Source organism: Barbatula barbatula (genome assembly GCF_947034865.1).
Source record: "Barbatula barbatula genome assembly, chromosome: 15".
Classification (NCBI taxonomy): Eukaryota; Metazoa; Chordata; class Actinopteri; order Cypriniformes; family Nemacheilidae; genus Barbatula; species Barbatula barbatula.
In genome coordinates this window covers 6,420,091-6,438,555 of record NC_136778.1, presented here as the reverse complement: position 1 = coordinate 6,438,555, position 18,465 = coordinate 6,420,091, and the positions used below count along the sequence as shown (strand labels likewise).

Sequence of the window (18,465 nt, the reverse complement as noted above, 5' to 3'; positions counted from 1 at the left end):
TGAGGTGAGAGCCTGTAAAAAAACACCTGGAAAACTAAACAGGAAAGAGTCAATGTAGCCAGTCTCTCCTCTTTCCTTCCTCTGCTGCTACTGATCACATGCATCTGTCACTCTTCAGTTCACAGCGAATGAATGTTTCAGACAATCAACAGTCCCACACTGGATTAGGGCACTTGAGCCAAAACCAATTAAAAAAGGTATGAAATAATAACATTAAATAAAATATAACAAATATATTGATAATGAAATATCAAACCAAGCGACACTTTTACTTGATTTTAGACATATTCTCACAGTAAACTTTAATTTAAATAAATATATACCAAATAAATATAAACCAGAGAATATACCTACAGTTATGGTGAAAATAATATAGGTCCAGCATCACTAAACAGATCGGTCATTGTTTTTGGTAGACATTATGCTAATATTTTACAAGTAGGTGTAGTAATAGAAAACCAACAGAGCCAACAGTCACGACATGTTTGCTGCTCATTCTTTGTAATCAAATCATTAATTGAAAAGGATTTCAAACAAGTGGCCCTTATTTATGGACGAAGGCAGCAAATGTTGTGCTGTGCGTTAAATGGGTCATTCCAGACATGGTTCAGAAGAACAGTGTTATTTTGATTAAACTTTTATCAGAGAGGGAAAAACAGAGAAGTGCAGAAAAGGATAGGCTGCTCACCTAAAATTATATCAAATGCTTTAAAATGGCAACCAAAACAAGAAAGACGTGGAAGAAATGAGAAAACTCCAATTCAAATGGATCGAAAAATAGCCAAAATGGCAGAGACTATGATCAGCTCCAGGGTGATCAAAGAAATGTACTCAAACTGATCCACGATCCCCGGAATCCGATACATAGGCCCAACACCATAGTATGAGAAACATCCCCATATGATGATGCTTGCGCCACCATGCTTCACTGTCTTCACAATGTACTGTGGCTTGAATTCAGTGTAATAGCATCATATTTTGTGGGCTGATGAAAGCAAGATTGTTCTTTTTCGGGTCTAGGGGGTCGCAGACAGAATTCAAGCCACAGTACACTGTGCAAGCGTTGACGCTCCTTGTGAATCCAGCTTTATAGACTACTTTCTTTTGGTATGATGTGACAAGCCTTAAACATCTGCATTTGACAATTTTCTGCCATTCTGCTCCTCAGATCCTCTTAAACTCTGTTCCGGTTTGATGGAGATTATCAGTAGAGAGATATTGTCAGGTTTAAACGGAGATGTTCAGTTGGGTTCAAGCCCAAGCACTAGCTGGGCCACTTAAGGACATAGACAGAGTTGTCCTTAAGCCACTCTTGCATTGTTTTAGCTGTGTGCTTATGATCAATGTCATGTTGGAGAATTAACCTTCTGCCTGTCAAAGGTTGTGAATGTTCTGGGCTAGGTTTTCATGATCATTATCTCTGTGTTTTGTGCCGTTGAGCTTTTCTTCTACTCAAATGCCCCAGTCCCTGTAGCTGGAAAACACTCCCACATCATGATGCTGTTTCCACCACACTTTACAATTGAGATGGTATTGTAAAGGTTAGACCCTATCTCACGGAGCAATGTCTCCTTGCTGGTCTTCTGCAAAGGCTTTCAAACCATTCCAGCTGCAGCACGCCTCCAACGGCCAAAAGGGCTCATGTGACACCCCTTTTCATCTCTCTCTACTGGCTACTGGTTGAAGCCCGGATCAGATTCAAGTTGCTAATGCTTGCCTACTGGCATACTTTCACACCCATGTACATTACATCAAGAACCCTGCATTCAGTGAACCACCGGCGTCTTGTATTGCCTTCTCATAAGGGCAGTAAATAGCTTTCCCACTCATTCTCCTTCACAGTCCTTCCTGGTGGAACATTCGTCACAACTCCTTCCTGGTGGAACATTCTTCCTAACTCAGTCCGGTCAACCACATCTCTCACAACCTTAAAAAAACGACTTAAAACCCATTGCTTCTGTGAATACTTGACAGACAAATGAGAATTTTTTTTAACTAACCTGCTTTCTCTCATCAGGTAGTGATCTAGCTTTTGTTGAAACTTGTATTTTGTATAAGCACCTATTGCATTATTGCTCCTGTATGACATATCGCTTATTGCTCCCTGAACTCTTTGTAAGTCACTTTGGATAAAAGCGTCTGCTTAATGACAATGTAAATGTACTGTTGTTGAGTAGTGCCTGGTTTTCTACAGACATGATGAATGAAACTGAGATTCATCAGACCAGAGAATCTTGTTTCTGACAATTTGAAAGATTTGTTGAAAGGTACGTTTTTGCATATTTCAAGTTTTTCAAGTCTTCACTGAGCAAAGGCTTGAGTTTGTCCTTTTGTAAGTTTGTCCCATCTTCATATATGATCATGGAGCACAACCAGAGTGATCATCAGCTTCTTGGTCACCGCTCTAACCAAGACCCTTCTCCACCGAGGTGTTGGTTTGGACAGGAGAAAAATACAGAGAATTGGTGAAAAACTGTTTAACGGTTTAACTCTACAGTCTTTGTAATGTGTTCAGCAATACATTTCTAACATCTACAATGTTTTTAGAAACAATTCTCAGAATTCTCTTTACCCGGACTTAAAGGATCAATGGAAGCTACATGCTTCTGTGAACTTTCAATGCAGCAGATCTTTCAGAAGTCTTCCCCAGATCTGTGTCTTGATACAATCCTGTCTCAGAGCTCTACTGGCAGTTTTTTGACCTCATGTCTTTGTTTTAAATTTAAAATGCATTTTCAGCTGTTGCACCTTTTATGGAGATGTGCGTGCCGCCCCGAAATCATACTTATTCAATTGAATTTGCCACAGTTTAACGAAGTGTAAACATCAACCAGCAAAACTAATGCTTCAAGCTAAATTTCAAGTGTCCCAGAAAATGGTATGTAAAACTTAAGCAATGTACTTATTTCAGTTTTAATTTGTAATCAATTTGCAAAGTTGTCAAAAATGTTTTTTGTTTTGTCATCATTATTGTGCATGGAGTGTAGATTAATGTAAAACAAATATTTAAAGTAGGCAGCATCATAACTAAATGCAAGTAAAATGAAGGGGATGAATACTTTTGCAAGGCATTGTATACAATGTGTGTATATATATATATATATATATTTTTTTTTTTTTTTGTAGCGAGGTAGGCAGGACGAGAGCCGCGATGCGATGGTGGTGCGTGAGTGTTAACGAGCGTCAGCTGTACGCACATCCCGGCTCTCGTACCCCCTACCTCGCTACATATATATATATATATATTAGGGATGCATTGGTCTCATAATAAGCTCATGTACTCGTACAAATGCACCGATACCAAAGACTGATACCTCATGTGACAGAACTGACTGAAATTTGTTGTGAAATTTGCTTTGAAAGATTGTGACCAGCACATCAAATGATTTCTTTTTTTCATAATGGTCTTATGATAGAGTTGTTTGTAATTATGAATCTATTCTACTTTGATTTTCTAATCATAACATTCCAAATGAGGAGTTCGCATTCAAGGAGACCCAGCTAAGAATTCCTACCATCCTTTTCATCTGGAACAACCAAGCGTTCTTTATGCGCTAAATGAAAGTGTACACTTCACTATTCCATAAATAAAAAAGAGCCATGCCCGGTGTGTCTGGCTCCTGGCTTTGCACTGGGGAACCGAGGCTGGATTTCATTATTGTGTTAACCTAGATCCCTAACGCCGTATGGACAAAATGAAAACCACACTTTCAAGTCACCCAATTCCCTGCGCGCTCTCAGTGTATTCTACAGGTATCGTTTACAAAGAGCCGTGAAAGAAAAAACATGGCTTCCTCTGGCCCTCCTCATATTAGCTTGCTTCTTCTTTTTCAGCACCTCAGCAACCACCCCAAACTTCCATCCTCCCCATTCTATCTGTTCTCTCCTGAACTCGTGTATAATTTAGAGAGCTCACTGCTTTACAGCCAATGACAATAAACAAGTCATAAAATTTACAATAAGTTTGTATTTGTTAACATTAGTAAATGCTAGGGATGTAACAATAGTATAGATATCATGTTATCGCAATTGCAAAATTGTCTCAATTATCAAAGTCACATGACTGTATGAAACTATAGGTCTAATTTCTTCTGTTATTTAGTATTTCTGTTATTTATTGCATGCATTTTGTTCCTTTAATTCTGTTTTTGTTGTTGTTAATCATAGGCCGCATATTAAAACATGGATATTGAATCCAGTAGTTGTGCCTTTTCATTATATTTATTTTTATATTTTAACACATTATAATTGTGTTTTATATTCATTAATGCGTTAGTTTACGCAAAAAAGAATTTGCTGTTAATTTACTCTCCCCCAGTTTTTCCAAGATTTGGGTGGCATTGTTTCTTCAAGAAGATATTTATGAAGATATTTGATTAAATTAATGAAAGTCAAAATAATTAAAGAAAAAAAACTGCAACACATTCAGCACAAAAGTAATCCCTGCCCTTTGATGTCAAACTGGAGTCTTATAAAGCGAATAAATATAGCTGTTTAAATCATACATCATGAATGCAGTAATAAAAACAACATAGTTTTTCCCTTATCTGAGACAATTCACCTAGTGTAGTTCCCTTCCTGAAGTTACTTTCAAGGGCAGAAGACACATTTTGTAACGCAACCTATTGCATGTGCAAACCGACTGCCTGTGGCTGTGGATCACAAATAATAACCTTGTAAATGACATTAAAGTGGCCCTAACCCAGACAGTTTCTGTATATCTCATGTTGATCTTGAGTACTTAAAGAATAATCTCGTACCCCTTAAATATCCGTCTTAAGTTTGAGCACATTTATAAAAGACAGATAAAGCTGTGCGATTATTTCCGATCATTTTTTGACAAGTTGACCATGTTAAGCATGAGAAGATAGCACGTTTAACATTGTAAAGAAGTCAGAATGCATGACCACCCCTTCAAGTTTCTTGGACAGATCGATCAAATCGTTTTATAAGACATCAATCGTTATGAGCTGCAGGAATTACTTTTGTGTTGAATGTTGCAGCGTTTCAGGACTTTGTGGGGCAACTGAGACAGTTCTGGAAAAGCTGAATAGAGTGAGCCATGTTTACTTTCAAAGCTAAAGGGGTATTACTGTTGGAGGAGCGCTGCGGCCTGCTGGGATGCTGGAGGACTCCTTCACACATTTGAGCCCTGCCCTGCTTAAAGCAACAAAACTAGCAGACACGGATGTGTGTGTGTGTGATACAATAATAACAAAACCGACCGCTCCGCTGTAGCCGGCATGACTGATTAGTCATATTTAAATGTACCTGCTGTGGAACCCCTGTGGTCCTAACAGGTCTCCGTTCTGATAGTCTGTGAAGAACTCTGGACTAATGGCACCATCTACTGGGATTATTCCATCTGCAGAGATCACATAAAATGTGATTTATCAGAGCAAAGCTATAACAGTCAAAGTGAAATGACAGAGTTAAATCACAATTTGATCTTTTATATGATAAAACAGTTTCATTCATGACAATTTATAAAGGCCATTTCTAGGAATTATAACCTGCGCTGTAGAAGAGGTCTGGCCGTTCCAGAATGTCCCCATTTTGGAGGAAAGGTTCTCCATCATCTCCGTACATAAACGGTTCTGCCTCATCCATCTCCCGGTTCTCCACCATCTCCAGCCACTGAGAGTTATGCCAGCGAAACTTCTCGCTCTGAATCTTTTTGCCCCACTCCACATCATATTCCTATTCCCGGCAGAGAAATCGGAGTATAAACACAGCACACAGAGAGGCTCAACTGAGAACTGAGAAGAATCGGGTTTGCTGTGTTGCTTGGCACACGGGTAACACAGTAGCTGTTTATCTGTTCTCTACAGGGACTGTGTTTAATAAACCTTCATTGAGGTAGAGGGAAAAAGTGCCCTGACTCTCCAATCAATCATCCCCATACGGGACGGATGGCCTGGGGCTTTGATAGCAACCTGGTCTCAAACAGGCCTTTTTGTCGCAGAAGCCAACCTCACCCGCGAGTACAGTGACACATTTAGCAAAGGCACAAACTGCACCGCTGAACATTAAAGATGGCACACTGCAGAACTCCAGCGCCCAATCAGAGAACCGGGTCTGATACTCTGGCCGATTAATCAAGTGCATGAACCTGTGACACGTCTAAACGTTTGGATAAGGAGCAAGTTTGACTGTTTTATAAACAAATCTTACAAAATCATTTAACCTTTAACATAAAATGTATTATGAATGACTTCTCCTGTCTAGGTTGAAAACCGCAAAAGTGCTACAGGATTAAATCAAGACAAGGAATACGAGTAAAAATATCTCACTGCAAAACAGATTTTGTATTCAAATTAAAAGATAAAGAACATTTCTATGTGTGTAGATCTGTGTCTCTCCTACATGACAGCAAGCAGACGTCACCTCTCTCTCTCTCTCTCTCTCTTTGATCTGGTGCTCTGCTTTAACAGCCCTGTCCTACCACATGTACGTAACGCTTCCCTTGGCCTCAAGACCAGAACCAATTGCATTAATCTGAGGCCTGCGACAGATCACATTTGACCGAACTGCTTCAACAACAGTACGATTTCGATGGGGGTCACCTAATAGTCCTTCCCTCAACTACACCTGACTTACAAACCACACACTTCCATTTTTCATACTCACAGCGATAATGTCCAAAGTGTTATCGCACACTTTGCGGATTTCAGCGTTCTTGTCGTGCATCAGGTCAATGAGGTACGCTGGAGCCTCTGTAGGTCAGAGTCAAAGGAAAAAACGAACAGACAAACCTCAGTACAGAATGAATCGCATCATGGAGCATTGCCACTGCATGCTGTTGAAGAACAGCAAAGCAAAGGATACGTGTTTCTTTTATAATCACATCTCGAGTGGCCTGGTGAAAAACCATCTGATAGAAGACGTACACAATCTGACAGACGAACTCGTCGTCCTCTTGCTGGGCTGAGGGAGGTGGAAGAAAGATTACCAATGTTTCTCTTGGATGTAGGCTTGTGCCGGTAGTACATTTTTATGTTGCGGTAACTGATTAAGCTTTTATCATGGTAGCATTTATCATTTCCAGACAGCAAGCAGTAGGATAGCAAACGTTAGCTCTATAGACATGTAAAAGCAGCACTCTCTGGCAAAATACGATTGTTCTGCGTTTCATCTCCAGCTTAAAATCAAAACAATTGTTCTGCCACTATTAACTACAAAACATACTGTTATCTTATACGGAATTGTATTTGTTATATTACGAGACTCTAACTTTAGCGTAGCTGGCTGGCCTCTAGTTAACTCTTTGCGAGGAATGCAAAAGGCAATAATCCATGCAGTTTTGGCATTCGAGTTCAGCAATTTGTTTCTAGGTGTCATTCAGAAACACGTAAATATGAGAAGTGGCGTGTAATGACTAAAGTGATACAGAGAAAACTTACTTTAATATGGAAACGCTCCGCCTGACGCCATTCTTCCTTGAGACTGTTTGTTTACAACCGAGTGCGCGGGGGGCGCGCGCGCGCGTGTGTATGACGCAATTTACACGCATTATTTAAACTTTTTGCTCGCACCGCGGGTCACGCGCTTTCCGTGCGGTTTTAGACGATAAATGTGAATTGCACATAGGCGGACAAGGGGAAAGATAAGGCAGACTCTTCTTCACGGTGATTTGAAGTGCCCGCAATAATACTACCGTGCACTTTCCAAACCGTGGTTTACCGTATTACCAGGGTTGGGAGGATTACTTTAAAAATGTATTCCGGTACAGCTACAAATTACTTAATAAAAAGTGCAACCAGTAACGTAATCCAAGTATTACAATATAAAAGTAATGTTGACCGATTGCTCTTAGATTATTTAAGGGTCACATATCTAAATAAAACAGAAAGGCAAAATGATTATAAAAAAGTCTATTCATTTACACAGAGGCAAAGCAGCATCACGATTATCTTGAGGTGGCTCAAAGACTCAAATGAAATCGATATAAAAAACGGGAATTATTAGAGAGAGCTGCGAGATTAAAATGAAATCATTATTGTTGATTATAGACTATGATATTGTAATCATGATTATTAATGTTAATTAACACCATGAATCATAAAATCCATCTCCTTATGGCTATGTAGATAAAAACAAGATGAGAAGCGGCAAGAGAATAGCAATAATACATTAAATTGTATATAGAAATTGATTGCTCAGCACTTCCAGATTTTAAAACAGTTACTTTAGGCTGTGGCCTAGTGGTTAGAGCGATGGGCTTGTGATCAGAAGGTTGCTGGTTCTAATCTCAGTGCCAGCAGGTCATGACTGAAGGGCCCTTGAGCAAGGCACCTTACCCCTGATTGCTCTGCAGTAATGTGCCACTGTATAAAACTACTTGTAAGTCGCTTTGGATAAAAGCGTCTGCCAAATGAATAAATGTAAACGTAATCCTTAGAGTAATAATTTCTTACTAATTGCAACTGTAATCTGATTATTTCGTTTTTTTCATGTAATTTTAACGGATTACAGTTACCAAATCTTTGTATCCTGATGACTGTAATCCTGTTACATGTAATCAGTTACTCCCCAAACCTGTGTATTACCAAACACCGGCATATGTCTAATCGTATGTGAAACAAAAATGAATGTTTCGTACCATTCAGTAGTTCTATTAAGGCTGGAATGATGCCTGATTTGGCCAACATTACTGCACAGGAGTCATCCATGGAGACGGTGCCGATCATAATGACCACCTCCAGGATTAGGTCATCCTCCGCACAGCCTACAGACAGGAGATGCATTATGAAACGTTTGTATATTTATGAAACTGCACATTATGAGTTTCCATAGGATAAAGTTGTGGACCTGGTTTGAGGTGGTCTTTAAGATAAGGCACTAGGTTATACTCCTTGAGCACCAGTTCCCAGTCCAGATCAGGAATTGTAAGATTGGAAAGAGTGCCCAAGCATTCAATCACAAACTCCTCCTCTTCCTTCTGTCCGATCTGAGCAGCCAGGTGTCCAACATAGTCCTAAAAAATACGATTCAACAACAGTTACAAGTAAGCAAACAATGAACCCCCAATGAATGTAAACAGACGATAAACCCCAATGAGTGGATTTTTGTTTTTAACTCTCACAATGAACAGATTCTTAGACGCTCCATCATGCTGCGATATATTTCGGATCATCTTCATCATTAGAGGGTCCTTGAGCTTCAGTGCTCTCTTCATCAGCATTTTCAGACCGTTACCTTGACAAAACACAAATATCCACAAGTTAAATTCTTGATTCGATCCTTGGTAAGTGTCTGTGAATGTTTGTGTTTACCTTCACACATGATCTGGGTGTTCCTCTTGTTGGCAGCCAGATTGATGCAGAAGGAAATGAGTTCTGCATCAATCCTCTCCTCTCCACAATCAAACAACATTTTCATGACCTGTCAATCATCCAGCATAACATTTTATTTTAGGAGGAAACAAGTTATATAAACAAGTTTAAATAATTTTTATCTGATCATGATGTCGTAAATGCTTTTAAAGGTAGAAAGATCATTATAGTTTTGCAATCTGATATACTTGTGTTCCTGTGACCAAGTAGCAAGGCCAAAATCCTTAAACCAAGACAGGCAGCAGGTCTCCGCCCAGTTACCTCATGCACATTTAAAATCTTCAAAAGACATGGCCCTCTTTCTCAAAACACCCAGCTCAACAAAGTCCTGACCCGCCTAGAACCTAAATCAAACCCGCCTTTGTCCTCTCAAAAAAGCAGGACAGAACATTCTTTTCTGACTCCTGCGCCCAATTTGTACTTTTCCCAGAAGTCCAGGGGTTACCGATTTTCTCCAACGGATCCTTACTTTAGACGAAAGCCTCACGTGTCACTCTCCATTAGCTCAGCTGATGTCACCACACCCCAGGCGGAACGTAGGGCGGACTCCGCTACCTGAGGCTAGAGAGGGTACAGTAGGGGTCTAAAAGAAAATGTTAAAAAGGGGCTTGTACTGAAGTGGTCAAAGGTTGTCAACATCGCCCCCTGACGTTAACGATAAGCAGGAGGTCCGCAGAGAGAGCTCGGCTAGAGAGTATGCAAAGCATAGCGAGTCCCATACTGAGTATCACATAGCAGGCGCCCTGCAGCCTAAATCAAGCTGGCTAGACTTACTGGCACCTGACCTGCTTTCACATGCAGCATCCAGTCGCCCAACCAAAACCACAAGAACCCCCAACCGGCAGGCGCTGTTTTCATCTCTCTAGTCACATAATTTGTCTACGCAAATCCCATCAACTTCCTCTTCTCTTAACATTGTCTATCGTCTTCATTCTGCTTCTCTCTAATGTATTTCAATAAATGATATACATATTTTTAACTCCAGATACTACTAATACTTCACTCTCATTTGTATGTTGTAAAACTCATGACACTGACATCATCAATAATCATCAAATGAGGGTAAAAGAGAGTGAGTTATCTCAGTTATAGCGCTCTCACGTCTCTTGCTATAAGCTCATTCTAAACCAAGCTGACCTCTCACCTGTGGAATGCAGTCAGTGTAGGCAAACATGGACTTGAAACGGTCGTCCATGCTGATGTGGTACAGAATGCACATGGCGATCTGTCTCTGCGCTTCGTCTCCTGAAACACAAACACACCTGGCCAATGAATGGACAGATAGAGTGTTCAAATGCTTTTAAACACCTCCTTTAGTTGGAATATATGAGGTATAATTTTAAGTCATGCATTGATTTTCATACTCTCTTTAATGTCACCGCTCTGGAATACTTGATTGTGATTGGTCAATTGCTGCAGCTGCGCTTCAGATCATTTTCGGATAATGACAAACTGATGGCACATTATCCCATATTTAACTTTCTTTAACAATGCGCTTAAGGTCATTTGAAGCTGGGGTTTTTTCACTTAACATTTCCCAGGTACAGAAGATAAGAGTAATATCGAAAAATAGGCTCAAAATGAATAAGAATATAAAATAGGTCTGTCAAACGATTAATCACATTCAGAATAAACATTTGTGTTTACATAATATATGTCTGTTTACTGTGCATATTCATTTTGCATTTATAGAAACATACACATACATGCACATACAAACATTTGTATAACATGTAAACATTTCCTAAATATGCATACGTGTTTATGAATACAAAATGAATATGCACAGTATGCAGACATATAAAATGTAAGTACAAACTTTTATTCTGGATTTGATTAATCACGATTAATTGTTTGACAGCCCTAGTATCAAACAAAATAAATGATTTTAGTATAGGGATGCTTACAATAATTCGATATTGATTAATTGATTAGTGATTTATATTTATTTATTTGGAACATTGCAGAAATGTTCTCTTTTTTTTTTTCGTTCCATGCCTGTTCCATTTATTGACTTGCCAGTAAATTCCATTTATTATTTTCAGTCCAGTTGCATCATTTTATATGACATAAAAACAGAAATATGAATGATTCTGCATAGGGGTGCAGAAAAGAATAAAATAATTCTTTAAAAAACGGTTCTGTATTTCTGAGCAGTGCACCACTAGAGCACACTGTCCCCTTCACAAAGACCCTAGACCTGCAAAACCTGAGACTTAACCAGACGCCGGACCCTTGATAGTGAGGGGAGGGGGTGGTCGGAGCCGGCTGCGGAGCCGGCTGCGGACCCTTTAGGCGAGGTTATCTCAGCCTATTGAAGCCAGATGTGCTCTCAGAGACCCTGAAAAGAGAAGGGCTTCTCCATTTAATTGGAGGAAAAAAGGAGGAAGCATACATTTTACTGCCATTAATAACTTCAAGCCGAGCTGCTCGACATTGCAAGCGCTACGATTGGCCCACACATGTGCTTCTCATTAGCCGAAGACACACACGAGCGTACAAACGGGCCCCAGCACGCACTATGAGGTCAAATGCAATCTCGCACACACCTCGGGTTAACGCCTCGGCCCGCGCGCAGGGCGAGGAGAACGGGGGATCCTTTATGAGGATGGAGGGCCAGTAAAAAAAAATTCAAAACAGCCCTGGAGCCTGGGAGAAAAAAGGCCATTAAAAATTCATTATCCTGTTCAGGGTGCGTTTAGTGAGAGAGCAGGAGAGCTAAACTTCAATTACACCCTAGTAAGATTTAAACCACCCAACCACCATAAAAACCATGACAGCTTCAGTCGACCACTACAACGCCCGTATCCGTTTGATCCGACATTGAGCACATGTTTAATAGTAAACAGAGCTGCTAAATAAAGTTGTGGGCATACTAATGCCAAATTAAATCCAAAGTTATAAACAAACTATTTTGGGTTAACTTTTTTCAATTAAATATTACAGCCGTGAATCAGCGAATTCTGCATTTTGTCTCTGTGATAACTCAAGAAGAAGGGCGGAGTGGATACCAATCCCCACTTTCATCTTATCTGCAAGGTCACGACCCTCATAGTGGCTTCTTTGATTTAAAAGACAATAATCATAAAAGATCAGAGCAGAAATGCGTACACGTGGTGCACCCTGAGGATTCATGAGACATCTTCTGTTCTTTGATAGCACAGGAGTGGACATTCGTACACGCTAAATAAAATCCTCTCATTTTTCAAAAATACACACAAAAACACTATATAATATCACTACCAGGGGACCATTAGCTGCTGGCAGCCGCTGCAAGCTGTTCAAAAAGAATGGGCAGTTTTAGGACGGAGAGTAAATCTACACAAGCCACGAAATGTAGACTTCCCTCATGCTGGAAGATCAATATTTACTTTAGAGGTGAGGGTGTTTTTTTAACAAATATATTACATTAATTGCGTGGGACACACAACTCCCCCATGGGGCACTTTAAAAGATGTATCACTGGTGCCAAAGCCAACCATTCCTATATGCATAATCCGTGCACCAATCGTGTGCTGTTTCATCTCAGGAAGTGCTCTTTGAAAGGCAGGACGGAGCCAGACTATAACTGCTACACGAATTAGCTGGAGAAACTTGTATCCTTAAACAACATGCTGTAAACTAGTGTACCACAGCTTCCACTGCTGTCTTGATGGTTGTAACTTGGCTTCTGTCTGTCAACTAGGCAATTTTGAATCATAAACATTAGAAAGCACAGACCCAACTGGAGGCAAGCACAACATTAACTTTGGGGTTCCCACTCAAGAAACAGCAGTTAGCGGTGCATTTCTATGCCACTGGCAAGACCAAATAGCCACTGGTTTTAGTTTGGGGCAGGAGTGTTTGGAAAACCAGTTTGGAACCGATATCTATTTTTTCAATTCTGTTGTATCATAAATAGTGGGCAAGCTTGTTTCACAAACTTCTTCCAGAATCTTACCGAGCAGTGAGGTGAGTTTGGGCAGGAGGCCCACCTGCACCATCTTGCTACGGAGGCTGATGTCGAAGGAGAGATTGAGGAGGAGACGCAGAGTGACGTTCAGGAGATCCTCATGTTCACAGGGCACCAGTTTGGCCAGCTTCTCTACTGTGTCTATCTCAGCCTATCAGAGAAAATAAGGATTCAAAGGATAAACTTTGCCAAATCTTCACAGTCACAGCCAATAAAAATATATTTTATGGTTAAAGTCATCAGGAAATTAAAATGGACTTTAATATGCAGTTATGCAGAGTGGAATTTTGCATCAATGAGATTTCAGAATGGGTGGGGCTGCCCAGCAACACCCCAATAAATAGCAATCAAGCAATACAAAAAAAGTCTGCTATAATTTATAGCACATGGAGATGGTGTAAGAGCTTGATTTAAGGTCAACCAGTTAGGTCTGTTAGTTATGGGCCTGTGGCTTTGCTTGTTAACACATCTGCCTGCTTCAACTGTGGTCAAAAACAGCCACAGACAGACAGCCCAGCAGAAATGTGATCCCCATTAAACCACTGTTCACAACCTGGAACCAGTTTTCAAGCCATCAGTGTTAATAACTACCTACATCCATATTCTTATATTTACACTCAGACTGCTGAATATGTGAGAAAACAACTCCACAAACGTCATCTCCAATAGATCAAGACTCTTAATTTAACTGTATGGGGCCACATTTGTTGTAAAATAACATATTCGCTACATACTATGAACGCAAGATATCTGCCATAGAATAAATGTGATAGGATGCGTTTAATTCAGAAAAAACTAAATTAGACAGTGATTATTGAATCCCAATTAAAGATACGAATAACATGATCTCTCTTTTAAAGGTTTGTGATTGGATGCAAATTGCAAACGTGTTGGATAAAGTTTGCCGCCGTGGGGTAGCCCAGAACATTATAGAAGTAACTCAGAGTGAACCGTGAGTTGGGAACAGGTGTGGCAGTTTAAGAAAAAAGAGTGCAATGAGTATAAATGGGGGCAACCTAACCTGATGGTCTACAACTTTAAGCACCCCAAAAAAAATCTGTCATCATTCAGTCACCCTCTCGTCATTCCAAACCTGTATGACTTTCTTTTTTCTGCAGAACACAAAATATATTTTGATTGTTTTACATTTACATTTATGCATTTGGCAGACGGTTTTATCCAAAGCGACTTGCATTGCACTATCCTATACATTTATACATAGGTATCTGCAATCCCCTGATATCGAACCCACAACCTTACGTTGTTAACGCAATGCTCTTACCACTGAGCTACAGGAAAGTTTTGAAGTTCTTCTTTTGTGTTTCACAGAAGAAAACGGGTTATACATGTTTAGAAAATTAACATAATAAAATTATCTTTATCTTCAGGTGACTCTTTTTACTCACCATGTCATTCTTATTCTCTAAGAAGATGCTGAGTTTCTTGAGGAAGGACACGACCAACACCAGAAGTTCTTCACCGTCTCTATCCAATGTTTTCACAAGCAGATGGACAATGTTCTTGTTCCTCATCTTCAGCTCTGTGCGGGTGTCCTCGGACAGATTTAGTAGCAGGTACAGAGCCACTGATGACAGAAATGAATGCAGCATATTATCTTCAAACTACTCACAAATCATAACCAGTGATACAAGACTGCATTGGATATGGCATATAGCATTACGGTTTTAAAGTGAATTTCAGTCTGTAAGATGCAAAACAACCTTTAGTTTACCCAAAAATGTATTTTTTCACCCTTATGTCATTTCAAACATGTATCTCTATTATCAGGAATCAAATATTGGTAACCAAACAAAATTGGTCCTCATTGTCTACCATTGTTTGGACACAAGACCAATAAGACATTTCTCTACAAAAGATAGAGTCATATACAGGCATTGAACAACATGAGGGCGAATAAATAATGAAATAATTTTTATTTCTGGGTTAACTATCCCTTTAAGAGCTGGGTAATGGTGTGCATTGTCCACTACCTCTCAAAAGTTGTTCCTGTTTGGCCAGAAGTCCGTGGTATTTCTTCAGAGCTTTCTCATAGTCCTTCTTCAGGTTCTGATTGTCCTGGTCATCGTCCCGTTCTACAAGTCAAGGACCAATGACCGTAGGTCCAGAGCAATAATCAAAGGGCACAATTTTAATCAAAACATAACATTGCACCCTCTGACCTTTGGCTTAACTCTACCTTTGCCCTTTCTCTGACATTCTGTTCCACTTTCACCTATGACCCTCCCCCAACATACACACAAACTGAAAGGATATCAGCCGCCTTCTTCTTCTGCAGTTCGTCCTGCCACAGGTCATATCTCTTCAGCTCATGCTCAATTATGTTCATGCACAGCACTCCGATCTTGTAGTGCGTGATGAGGCCGTGGAACTGGGAGAAACTGGAGATAAATAGCTTGTTTGTCTAACTGAAACCTGCACCGCATGGACCGTAAAAGGGCTTCAAATTCAACAGTGCCAAAACAAAACCTCAACTCATGTCAAACATGGTCACTCACCGAGACAATAATGAACGTTAGTTATCCAAACCATCACACACAAGAACGACTCACATTTTCACATCTACCTAGTCTCAGACATCCTCATATGAGATTTGACAGCAGCTGATGTCATGTTATGATATGAGTACATTTGATATTATGATTCTCAAGAAAGAAAATATGGCCTCCAAATGGCACAACGCCATTGTTGTGTCTATATATACAACACCCATCAAACAACGTAAATAGTGAGTCTTGGCTAGACTCTTGCACCTTGAGAAGCAGAAGAAGACGTAGATGATTGTGGTTGCCAAATCGACGCTCTGTTTCCAGTCTTCCCTTAGGACTCGAGCCAGCGCTCCGATAGCCGTCTCTGTGGGAAAACAGAAAAAATACTAAATGCTTCCACCATGAAAAAAAACTCACGTTGTGAAAGCGACAACAGCTTGAAATAGGTGAATGATCATGAAAATGGCTAGAATGTACTGATCCTTTACATTAGTTGCATAAAATGAAATGCATTGTGGGTACAATTGAGACAGTCATGGGCTGTAGAAACAAAAATGTGGTTAGAGTTAAATACAGCGGAGGGGTCGAACAGATTGGACTTATGAAAGGAAATAGGAGATGGTCGGATCTCATGTGGCATGAGAATGGGACTTCCTGTTTGTAAGATCATGTGTGCTTCACTGTCATGATTCCTGCTGGGCCGTTTCTTATTTCTGCATGAAAAATCCCTTATACCCCATTTTACAACTAATATGTGTTATAGATTATTTATATGTTTTTGTAAATTCAGTGAACATATATTAATGCGTTAATTCACAATTCGTTTCACTTTGTAAACATTTTTCATTAAAGAAATAAGCGCTCATAAAGCATATAAAACTTATGTGAGCCCTCAAACGTCTGTTTGAATAAATGTCACGGAAAAAGTGGTTTAAAATTTTAGGTAAACCCTAAAATGCTATCACATAGGGATGTAACAATATAAAAATTTCACTGTGTGATAATACCTCGGTATTTAGTCCCTGGTACTATAATTATTCGGAACGTACCATAAGCATCCTCTTTTCTTTCTCCTCTAATCATAACTGTTGCTTAGGGGTATAAGTTATAGTATGAGATGGTTTAAATGACCTAAAAATCCCTTTTATAAAATAAAAAAATAGCATCAACGGTAACATTAATACTTTTTTCTAACATACTCTATGTTAGGCCCGGAAAACCAATTTTTTCATACAGTCATGTGACCACGATAATGTTGAGACAATTTTGCGATAACACAATATCGATAATATTGTTACATCCCTACTTTCAGTGTCTATAACACATATTCTAACCCCAGACCCCAGGGTCACATCGCACCGTTCTGCAGCAACTCCTCTAGGTTGTCAGGGTTGCGGGCTAAGTGGAGGATGAGAGTAGCTCCTCTGATCTTCTCAGGGATATCCTCATACAGAAGCTCTAGATATTCATCTATGCTATTAATGTTGGCCTCCTCATCCAACTGAAGACACAGAAGCAATGAGAGCAAAGGTATTAGTTCACATAGAAACACAATCTACGCAAAATGTTACATTTAGATACACTAAACATAAATGTGTGTAAGTTAAAACATTAATCTCAGGCTGTATACCTCCATCCCTTCAAAGGGATTCAGATCTCTTGGTTTGACCTGCTTTTTCTCTTTATTTTCTAAATAAAAATAGAAGGCAAAGCAAACGATAAGTATTACGTAGAGCATTGTGTTTTGATTGTAACAAAACCATTGTCTGCACATCTCTTACCAGCAGGTTTCTTGCGATTCTGCAGGTAGAACAATAACTGTTCCACCTCAGGAAGTCTAGAAGGGGAAATTAGTCTGCATTCTTCCACTACCTTCCGTGCTAAAGATGCAACGTCTGTGTTGAAGTTCAAGCTTTTCAGACGAATTCTGCAAACAAATAGATTTTTATCAAAGAAGACACAAAAACTTTATAAACAAAGTGAATTTTCCTAATTTAATACTGTTTTAACACAGCTTTATGATGAAACACTGCAGTTTATAAGACGAATGTAACAGATCCTACATTTTCTGACATTCCTTGCGTTCTCCGAGCATTGGTTCTCCATTTTCTCCCAGTATTGTGGCTTCCACTTCATAGTGGACAACCAGGGCTTTTTCTGTCGGGTGGACATCTACACTGCGACCCTTATATTGTCTGAACACAAGCCATTCACATATTATTTTAACATGCTCATTATTACTATTTATATAGTTATTATGAGTATTATAACTATTAAGACGATATACATTTGGCGTTACGCACATACAGCACATGTAAACAAACGCCATCATTTAAAAGAACACGTTTAAATGCACAAAACGCAGTTAGATAGCAAAAATCTTCGTCGCAGAAAGGGTTAACATGCATTTGTGATGTTCTCTGGTAAGAACAATATCGATTATAATTGTTGTTATTGTTTTCGTGCAACAGAGCTCAGAACGGATTCTTACCGTTTTAAATATCTGGCGTCCTCCGCCTGCATCGTTGCCCTTTTATTAAAGTAGTTTAATTCTTGCAGTTATTTCTGTTAAATGTATTCTAATATCTGCACAGCTTCATCGTTTCTCTTCTAACAGGACGCCGCTGACGTTTGTTGCTGTTGCTGTTGCTGTTGCTTTGCTATGACGCGT

General features: G+C 39.6%; 1 protein-coding gene across 1 annotated transcript in view; it reads right to left on the bottom strand.

The window, feature by feature from the left end:
* kifap3a (kinesin-associated protein 3a) overlaps positions 1–18,465 on the bottom strand; it is a 21,366-nt gene extending 2,901 nt beyond the window's left edge. The window contains 19 exon segments of the mRNA XM_079474614.1: positions 5,272–5,365; positions 5,514–5,700; positions 6,631–6,716; positions 6,829–6,927; positions 8,603–8,728; positions 8,812–8,977; positions 9,086–9,198; positions 9,276–9,384; positions 10,480–10,580; positions 13,276–13,438; positions 14,694–14,872; positions 15,279–15,378; positions 15,548–15,686; positions 16,059–16,158; positions 17,154–17,295; positions 17,425–17,483; positions 17,576–17,721; positions 17,858–17,989; positions 18,286–18,465. Coding sequence (XP_079330740.1) covers positions 5,272–5,365; positions 5,514–5,700; positions 6,631–6,716; positions 6,829–6,927; positions 8,603–8,728; positions 8,812–8,977; positions 9,086–9,198; positions 9,276–9,384; positions 10,480–10,580; positions 13,276–13,438; positions 14,694–14,872; positions 15,279–15,378; positions 15,548–15,686; positions 16,059–16,158; positions 17,154–17,295; positions 17,425–17,483; positions 17,576–17,721; positions 17,858–17,989; positions 18,286–18,317 — 2,273 coding nt within the window. The 5' untranslated portion in view covers positions 18,318–18,465.